The sequence below is a fragment of the Maylandia zebra genome, linkage group LG16 (assembly GCF_041146795.1).
Source record: "Maylandia zebra isolate NMK-2024a linkage group LG16, Mzebra_GT3a, whole genome shotgun sequence".
Taxonomy (NCBI): Eukaryota; Metazoa; Chordata; class Actinopteri; order Cichliformes; family Cichlidae; genus Maylandia; species Maylandia zebra.
In genome coordinates, this window is record NC_135182.1 from 7,428,338 (window position 1) to 7,438,589 (window position 10,252).

Here is a 10,252-nt window from a genome sequence, read left to right on the forward strand (position 1 = left end):
TTGAACCTTGAGGGACTCCCTTCATCCAGAACATGTTCAGGTTAGGAAATGGGCAGAAAACATTTCTGCAAACCCTTCACATTCTGGACATAAACTCTTCAAACTGCTGTCTTCAGGAAGGTGCTACAGAGCACTGTTTACAAAAACCGGATGCTACAGAGAGAGTTTCTTCCCCCAGGCTGTCACACTGATGAACATAATCAAATAACCCACAGTTATATTGTTCTGGACATATGCACATTGTTGCACTTAGTTTGTATAAGAATTTCTGTCCTTGGGCTAATGATACAGGGCACACAAAACTGAACAGTTTTTACACAAAGGACATCACCAACATGTATACTACTATGAAGTCACCTAATCAATGATTTGAGAACAACATTTATTTTATGTTTAAAGCACATTTTTGCACCTTGAAATTACTGTGTGAGAGAGAATTGTTCTTATTGACTTTATTCATTTTTATTTTTTGCTCTTCATTGTTTACACATCTAATCTGGTATTACTTTTTTTTTTTTTAATGAGGAGAGATAGTGTTGCCATCCTGAATGTTCACATTGAACAGAAAAGAAGGATTAATTGTACATTCCCAAAGCATCAATTATAAAAGGCAGAACAATGGTGTTTCAGAACTCTCCCTCCCTTGAGGATAAGGCAAAATAATAAAAACCTGCCACATACTCATATGACTGTGTGAAGTCTTTGTCTTGTTTTTGGTTTTCCATTCATACTTGTTATGTAATTAGTTTTATGAGCAAATGTTTTGTCTTTGAAAACAATAATGGATAAAGAGTTAAATGTTACCTTTCTAACTCTGGACTGGTACACGGAAATTAACAAGTACAGATATATTTTCTTTTTTATTATGTTTACACTATATATTCTAATAATCTGCACTAATTCTACTATTGTGTATTTAATCTGGATTCATAAAAACCTCCATGAGCCTATGTACATTTTCATTGCTGCTTTGCTACTTAACTCTGTTCTTTACAGCACAACTATTTACCCAAAACTTTTGATTGACGTTTTATCTGATAAACAAGTCACAACATATTCAGCCTGTCTCTTTCAGTTTTTTATGTTTTACACTCTAGGTGGTTCAGAATTTTTTCTCCTGGCTGCCATGGCCTATGACAGATATGTGGCTATATGTAAACCTCTACAATATCATATTATCATGAGAAAAACCACTGTGAGCATTTCCCTGATCATAGCTTGGCTTGTACCTGCTTGTCATATTGCTGTCCTAGCAATAGCGAGTGCTGAAGCTAAACTGTGTGACTCTAATATAAAAGGAATATTTTGTAATAATGCAGTTTACTCTCTTCAGTGTCAAAGATCAAGATTAATTATCATCTTTGGTGTGATTGCATTACTAGATCTTGTAATACTTCCTATGCTCTTCATAGTTTTCACATACACAACAATTTTCATTGTTTCTTGTCAAAGTTGTAAAGAAATTAGGAAGAAAGCTGCAGAGACTTGTTTACCCCATCTCTTAGTTTTAATTAGTGCCTGTTTGTTTTTTGTGTATGATGTAAGCATAGCTCGGGTGGAAGCAGATTTTCCAAAAACTGCACGCATAATAATGACATTACAAATAGTGCTCTATCACCCTTTGTTTAATCCATTTGTATATGGGCTCAAAATGAAGGAAATTTCAAAACACCTAAAAGGGCTGCTTTGTCAGGGCAAAATAACTTCTTGTATTAAAACTGGATCTTAAGTACAGTCATTTTTTCTATAATGAGTTTTACACCATCATTGTATCTGTGGAAAGAAATATAAAATGGAAAATAAATCACTTTCATTAATTTATTTACCAAACTGTCACCATGTTTTGAAGAGATGACATTTGTATTATTTATTTTGCGGTTTAAATATTACTAGTAATATTAACATTCATAGTACTGATGATACATAATATAAACATGGAATAACTGTTCCTACAGGTACCTTAATTCCAAAAGAGGAATTAGTCTTTCCATTTTGATATAATAACCTCTGTTACTTTTGATTAATGTTCTCATAGCTCTCTTTTGCACCTGTCGATTTACATTTGTATTTTTCTGACTTTTTAGTTTTCCACTTGTTATGCTCAGTAAGAGAATGAGAATTACATTTTCAGACCTGAAGAGTTCTAATAACATGAAAGCTACGATCTTTAGATAGAGGAATTAATGAAAAAGTTGCCCTTTTCTTAATATACTGTAGACACCAACTGTGCTTTAGGTACAGCTAACTGAAAAAAATCCCCTGTATAATCCACATTGTTATTGTCGAATTTCTTTCATTTATTAATTCAAGAAATAAATATATAATGGGTGAATAATGATAAAGCACAGAAATGTAGAAATTTTAATTTAGCTTTACATTAGATGTATTCTGTTAATTCTGCTATCATTTATTTGTATTTAGTTAAAGTTCCATGTACCCGGGTTGTTTTGATTTTTTATTTTGACTATTTATCTCTTTCATTGGTTCATTTATTACTCTGTATGTGCCATGATATCTGAGTGGCATGTATATAAAAGTAGCATAAGAAGTAAGGAAATGTGTGTTTTGTCGGTTTTGCTTTTTGGCAATGAATCTTATACTGCTGGAAAGCCTGTTTATTTCTCCTTACATAATGTCACATTTGTAAGGAAAAACACATTTGTTGTTAAACAGCAGAGTTGAGTGTGTGTGTGTGATGTGTTCAGAGATAGACTGGTGATCTGGCATACTGGGCATTAGCCCAGCAGACCGACCGGTATAATTATTGTTCTTTGTCGATACAATTATCCAGGTCGGCCTGAAGGGCTGGTGCTCACCATCACAGCAACCCATTCTTCATTTTCATTACTGACACTGGATTCCTCAATCAAATCTCAGTCAGCCCTGTCTTACTTTTGTGCTCATGCACCTTGTAGAAGAGTTTAGTGTCGAATAAGTGTTTGATAACGATGGACAAACAAAAGTGAAACAGTTGAGGTGAAAAAGTAGAGAGGAAAAAAATACTGTCATTGAAACTACAAATAGATGCAGCAAAATGTGTCAAATTTACTTACATGTTAGTTAGTGCTCTTCAAAACTGAAAATTTTGGTATCGATCCGACACCCATTAAATTAAGGGTAATACTTCCTATTCTAATACTTTTAATGTGAGCTTATGCAGAGCAGATCAGTGTGTCATGATTTATGACCTGAATCATCATGAATTTGCCAAATTCGGAACACATTTTAATGACCACCAAAATATACCTGTGGTGTGAATGAGACACGGCAAGTCCACGGCTCAAGGTTTTGAGCCATTTTATTTATCACAGCTGCAGCTCACCAGCTACCAGCCGGACATACATCACACCACAATCAAAAACACAACCCTATTTCCCCATGTTTAACTCGGTGGGTGTGATTGCAGATGCCGCGCAGGTGTGTCCACCCTCTCCGCATGGCACCGCAAGCCACGCCCCAAGACATACCCCATCTCCATCGGGCGATGGCGGTATGTGGTGGTGGTTTGGTTTGCGATTGAAGTGGGGAGGCACCTGCAGTGGCGGCGCAGCTGGTCCGAAGGTTGACCATGTTGAACGCAAACACGGGCCTGCAGGCACGTTCGTGAGCCCCTGCTCACAGGTGGCTCGGCCGGCATCCGAACAGGAACAGCTGGCACCTCGACCTCGGGCTCAAGTCAAGCAGGCTCCCCTGGCATGGGGACCTCCACCTCTCCCGGCTGGAGCAGCTCTTCACGCAGCGGCTCCTCCACCACCAGCAGGCATGGACCCTCTCGCACCTCATCCACATCTAGCAAGAGCAGCTCCTCCATCACTCCCGACTGAAGCAGTCCTTCACCCGGCTGCTTCCCCTCCTCTGGCAGGCGTGAACTTCCGCACGCCTCGACCACTGACCCTGGCTGCTGAGGTGGCCCACATGGCTCCACCACTGCTTCCCCACCGGATACACCGGTGGGCATTGCGGTGGCAGTGTTGACCAGGCCCAGAGCAGAGTTGCCAGATTCGCAATGCTCTCCAGGTGACGCTCAGTCTGGTACCGCAGCTCTTCCTGCTGGCGGCACACCTCCTCTGACTGCTCCCGCTGGACACCATCTGGACAAGCTCCGCCCTTTCCTGGCTCCGGCGTGGACCCGCCATGCCACCTCCTTGGTTTCGGCACCAGTGTGGTGTGAATGACACATGGCAAGTCCACAGAACAAGGTTGCGGGCCATCTTTATTAGTTTGGCTGCTTCAATTCAATTCAATTCGATTTTATTTATATAGTGCTAAATCACCACAACTGTCACCTCAAAGTGCTTCATATTGTACAGTAGATTGTACAATAATAGATACAGAGAAAATCCCAACAATTATATAACCCCCTATGAGCAAGCACTTTGGTGACTGTGAAAAGGAAAAACTCCCTTTTAACAGTAAGAAACCTCGGGCAGAACCAGGCTCAGGGAGGGGCGGCCATCTACTGCGACCGGTTGGGGTGAGAGAAGTAAAACAGCATAAAGACCTGCTGTGGAAGAGAGACAGAGATTAATAACAGATATGATTCAATGCAGAGGTATATTAACACATAGTGAGTGAGAAAGGTGACTGGAAAGGAAAAACTCAATGCATCATGGGAATCCCCCAGCAGCCTACGTCTATTGCAGCATAACTAAGGGAGGATTCAGGGTCGCCTGGTCCAGCCCTAACTATATGCTTTACAAAAAAGGAAAGTTTTAAGCCTAATCTTAAAAGTAGGATAGTGTCTGTCTCTTGAATCCAAACTGGAAGCTGGTTCCACAGAAGACGGGCCTGAAAACTGAAGGCTCTCCCTCCCATTCTACTTTTAAATACTCTAGGAACAACAAGTAGGCCTGCAGTGCGAGAGCGAAGTGTTCTAAGAGGGTGATATGGTACTACAAGGTCATTAAGATAAGATGGGGCCTGATTATTTAAGACCTTGTAGGTGAGGAGCAGGATTTTGTATTCAATTCTGGATTTAAAAGGAAGCCAATGAAGGGAAGCCAATACAGGAGAAATATGCTCTCTCTTTCTATTCCCGTCAGTACTCTTGCTACAGCGTTAACTGAAAATTAACTGAAGGCTTTTTAAGGGAGTTTTTTGGACATCCTGATAATAATGAATTACAGTAGTCCAGCCTGGAAGTAATAAATGCATGAACTAGTTTTTCAGCATGACTCTGAGACAGGATATTTCTAATTTTAGAGATGTTGTGCAAATGGAAGAAAGCAGTCTTACATATTTTTTTAATATGTGTCGATTATTAGAGATAGGTTGATCATATTTAAGACTGAAGCATTAATTAATGGCAGGACTTCTTTGAGCAGTTTTGTAGAAATGGGGTCTAAAAGACACATTGATGGTTTGGAGGAAATAATTATTGAAGTTAAATCAGAAAGATCAATTGGAGAAAAAGAGTCTAAATGAATATCAATGGTACTGAAAGTAGCTCTAGATAATTGTCATGGCACTGGGTCATGTGACCCAGTATGTGGGTTTTTAATGTATCATTTTGTATTCATTGGTGTTCTAGTTTCAGTTTGGCTCATCTAGTTAATTTCCAGGTTGCTGTTTAGTCCTTCTTTTTTTAAATTCCTTTTGTCTTCTCCCCCTGTACTCAATCTCCCTGGTTCATGCGCCTATCTGTTATGTGTCATGTCTGTATGGCTCTTGTTGTCAAGTTTCTTTCATGTCTATGTCTCTGCGTTTCCTGTTTTATTTTGAAAGAGTCTGGTGTTCTTTGTTCACTGCATTTAGTTTTACTCTCCCCTGTGTTGTCATCAGTGTTGGGTAAGTTACTTTAAATTAGTAACTTCAAAGTAACTAGATACTAGGGAAAGTAACTTTGGTTTTACTCAGAATTCTCTTGTTAATGTATTGCTTCCCTAACTGGATACCCAGCAAGATTGCCAGTCTTCTAGCTTACTTATATGTTAGCACTATCCTGCCACAAGTGCACTGTGCTACCTACCAACAGAAAGGAAAAAATAATGTGCATATTTCCAAAAGAGAAATCCCAAGCCTGGACGGTCGTCGACTGACGCCATGATTCTAACTTACGTCACAGCGTCACGTGCGCTTTTTACATCCAACACGAAAACTGCAGCCATGGTGTTTTCTGCCTTCCTAGTAGGAAGATGAGCTGCATACAGGGCAGGACTGGGACAAAAAAAAAATCAGCCCAGGCATTTTGACTAGAGATGATAGGAAAAACCATAAAGCCTTTGAATGAAAGCAAACACTGTTGTGACAGTGATGTACACTGTCTTGTTGGTATATATGTATCATTCTATCAATCGTTTGTTGTAAGATTCAGATAATTATTTGTTAAAAGCTAGACATTTTAAATGAGAATAAGAAAGAAAAGTATTACTTTGTTCCCCCTCTTTCCCTGTTAATGCCCTACCTGGCCTCCCTGGCAAAACTTTGCTAGACCCGCCCCTGCACAGTTACCAGCTGTCAGCTACGTAAAAAAAAGGATCCTGGTGTTATTTGTCTCTCAGAAACAGTTAATAACTTCCCTTCAACTCATTCATGTCACCTAAAAGGTAAACCTGTTTCTCTATCACCTGTTCAACTCTGATGATTCAGTAAGGACATCTTCTGGTTTCATCTTCATGTTTCCCTCTCACCAGATAACCAAACCGATATCATGACCAGCAGCTTTTACAGCTGTGGCTCCAGCAAACATCAGCTGATACTAGAAATTAATATTAAATAAATTCTAACAACAGCTGATCAAGCTTAAACGTGCTGCTGTTGTTTAGCGCAACATCCGCTGGTTTCCTCTTTCTGGCGCAAAGTGGGCAATAAACAAGCACGAGAGAAAAGCCGATCAGCTGATCACTGATTAGTTTCATGACTGAAGTAGAAACAGTAGAGGGAGGGGAGAGAATGAGAGAAGAAGAGACAGCTGTGCAGCGTAAAGACGCAGAATAACTCCAGCTTTGTGTCTTTTTTTTCTTTGTAGCTGAAGTATGGGACAAACGGCGATCCTTTTCACCTCAATACAAACTGCGTAATATTTCCTCTGAATACGAGACCATTCCGGTTTTTACAGGACAATTGGCAACTCTAATAACTAACCTTATGAACAAAATAAAGTTCAATATCAGTAACATCATAGCACCCCCCCCAAGCAGTATATAAAGTCTGTCATGCTAGCTAGTATGCAGTACGAGTTATTGAAACTGACTGTAAAAAGTCAGCACAATGAAAATAAAGTACGCCTAAACTTATATCTGACACAGACAGACTGCAGGTCATGTGTCTCTACTTCCCCTCATCACCTCATGAGTGTATTTAATCCTCAATCTTGCTGAGTTCTATGTCACGTCGTCTGTGTTATCTCCCCTACCCTTTGTTATGGTTTCCCAGTCAAGTCATAGTAAGTCATAGTTTGTATGTTGTTTAGTCATAGTATAAAATCACAGTAAGAGTAATAGTTTCCCAGTCTATGTTCAGGTTTTCCCTCAGTTGCTTTGTTGTTTTTTTCCCGTGAGTTTTCAGCTGTAAGTAAAGACTCGCCTTGGTTAAGTCCAGTTTAGTCTCCTCGCCTCTGTCTGCTCTTGGGTCCTCTACTCACTCCACACGGTCTGCCCCAGCAGTCTGTAACAGATAATATTACATCTGTGGGATGATTATTGGTAATTTTTTCTCTAATGATTAAATTTTTTTTTGTAAAGAAATTCATGAAGTCATTACTAGTTAACGTTAAAGGGATGGTTGGTGTAATGTTTGCATACCTCAAACATTAATGATGACACCTTCAGTATTTCTCAGTTCCATTCTTTAATTCTCAGGCTTGCAGCGGCAACACAGTCTGCAGTGCTAACTTGTTCATCTAACATTTTTCGTTCTCTCTTTTCTATATTCTCCTTCCGCGTTACAATCGACCTTTCAAAATAAAATCTCTATAAACATCACAATAACCTCCTTTCTTCTTTTTTTTTTTTAAACAAACTTAGGCACTCAGCAAGGTGAATTATTAATCTGAACCTATGACAAACAAACCTGATAAAATCACTGAACATTATCATTACTTAAGTTTCTCCACACCTAAACATCAATTTGAACAGTACTGCATTTGCGCAGATCTCTGACTAAACACTATAAACATTCAACACTAGAATACAGGTTACAGTGTTAGATTCAGGAACATCAAACATGTTCACACAGCGTACCCTTTAACTGGTCACTCAGATATTCAAGTCTTAGATCTGATGTAATCAGACAGACGCATAGGTACGCGTCTGTTGGATTTGACTGGGTATCTGGGCTTGTCTGTTAAGGCGGGGTCGGCATGCCGTCCAGGTGGGGCATTTTCAAGTCCATGTCTGATTTTCTTGAAGAATGATGCATTCCTGACAATCGAGTGTTCATCCCTTGTAGCTGTAATTTCAGAACCTTAACCTTGGTCACTGTGTAGGGTTTTGTATTGTATGGTGTGGATAATTTGTTGTGCTTGGGTTGGCGATGCAGCACTGTGTCACCCAGACTTAGTGAGTGTGGTCTGGCACGACGGATTGCATCTGCGATCACCTTCATCTTGATCTTTGCACTATCAACCCTTGCTCTCACTTCAGCATCTGAACACTTCCGTGGAGTGATGTTAAAGAAAGGGAGCTTGGTGTATAGCTGGCGTTGGAACAGTATTTCAGCTGGTGAGCTCGCCGTTGTGCTATGAGGTGTAGATCTGTACTCACGAAGAAAGATGTTCAGTTGCTGTTTCCATGGTGTGCCCTGTCTCTCGGCAACTCTCAGTGCTTTGCCTAGGGTTCTCATAAATCTCTCAGCTATAGCATTCGCCTGAGGCCAACAAGGTGTGATTTTGCGATGATGAAATCTTAGGTAGTCTGCAAACTGTAAGAAAGCCTCACTGTTGAAAGGAGGACCATTGTCAGTTTTACTGTCCTTGGGATTCCAAAATGGAGAACATTTTGTCAATGACTGGGATAACAGAAGATGCTGATGTTGAGCGTACACTTTCAACGACTGGATAGCAAGAATACTCGTCTGTGATAACGAGCAGGTATTCCCCCGTAGGGAGCGGTCCATAAAAATCTGCACGGACACTGTGCCAGGATGTTGCGGGTAATGGTGACATCTGCAGAGGGTCGGTGTGTGTAACAGGTGTGCTAGCTTGGCATGGCAGACAGTTTTGAACTGCAGATTCTGCTTTCCGATCGATCTCTGGGAACCATACTTTGGTAGTAGCGCTTTGGTCTTGACGATACCCTGGTGCCCTTCGTGTGCCAGTTGTAATGCTCTTTCTTGTAGGACCGTTGGAATAACTATCCTCGTACCTCTGAGTATAAAGTCAGATGAGTCAGCTACTGTTAGTTCACTTTGAACATGTTTGAATGATTTCAAAATGTCAGCATGCTGGGATTTATCTGTTAGATGCCACGTGTTGTTCCTGATGGGACCGATGACTTCCTGCAGAACCTGGTCTTTGTCTCTGTTTTTATCTTGTGAAGGGTCATGGCTTTTTGGGTGGAGTGATAAGAGAAGAAATTAACATACTCTTCTTCAACCTTACATGCATGAGCACTTTCATTCTGTGTTGGCACTGGATGACGTGACATAAAGTCAGCTGGATTATCAGCACCTTTTCTGTATTCCACTCTGAAATTGTATGGCTGAAGTCTCAGTCCCCATCTTTCGAATCTGGCAGGTGGTTTTGATCTTGGGTTATTCCAGATGATTTTGAGTGCCTTGTGATCAGTCACCAGTGTGAATGGATGTCCATAGACATACAAATGGAAATGTTCGCAACTCCACACAATGGCGAGTGCTTCTTTCTCATTTGCGATTATCTCCTTTCCACATCACTCAGTGCTCTGCTTGCATATGTAATAATGTGCTTAATCCCCTTTTCATCTTTTTGACAGAGAATGGCGCCCAGTCCTACTGGACTAGCATCAACAATCAAGTTCAGTCTGTCTGCTGGGATAGAAGTAGGACATCGTCGTGTCGCTATTGAGACTGACCTTGAGTGCCTGCAACGCAGTTTCTTGGTCCTGACCCCATGTCCAAGGGGTGTCCTTGTGTGCGAGCCAGCGCAGTGGCTCAGAGATTGATGAGAAGTCCCTGATGAACCTCGAGCAGTAATTGGCCATGCCAAGGAGACTTTTGATGTCAGCAGGTGTTTTTGGGTTGGGAGCGTGTTGAACTGCTGCAACCTTTTTAGGATCTGCTGAAATGCCACCTGCAGAGGAGATGAAACCAAAAAACTCAAGTTTTGTTTTATTAA

The 10,252-nt window shown here is 40.7% G+C and overlaps 1 protein-coding gene across 1 annotated transcript; it reads left to right on the forward strand.

The window, feature by feature from the left end:
• The first annotated feature begins 781 nt into the window (after window positions 1–781).
• LOC143412874 (olfactory receptor 1500-like) lies at window positions 782–3,566 on the forward strand. The gene is made up of 2 exons (XM_076874635.1): window positions 782–1,688; window positions 3,418–3,566. Exons 1-2 carry the CDS (start codon window positions 782–784, stop codon window positions 3,564–3,566), a joined length of 1,056 nt encoding a protein of 351 aa, XP_076730750.1.
• Window positions 3,567–10,252: the final 6,686 nt, after the last annotated feature.

What these genes read in the sequence shown, in the direction of transcription:
- LOC143412874 (XM_076874635.1), top strand. Translation starts at nt 782, where the DNA reads ATGGATAAAGAGTTAAATGTTACCTTTCTAACTCTGGACTGGTACACG. An exon ending in ACACCTAAAAGGGCTGCTTT is followed by an intron (nt 1,689 to 3,417) that starts GTCAGGGCAAAA and finishes GATGCCGCGCAG; the next exon opens with GTGTGTCCACCCTCTCCGCA.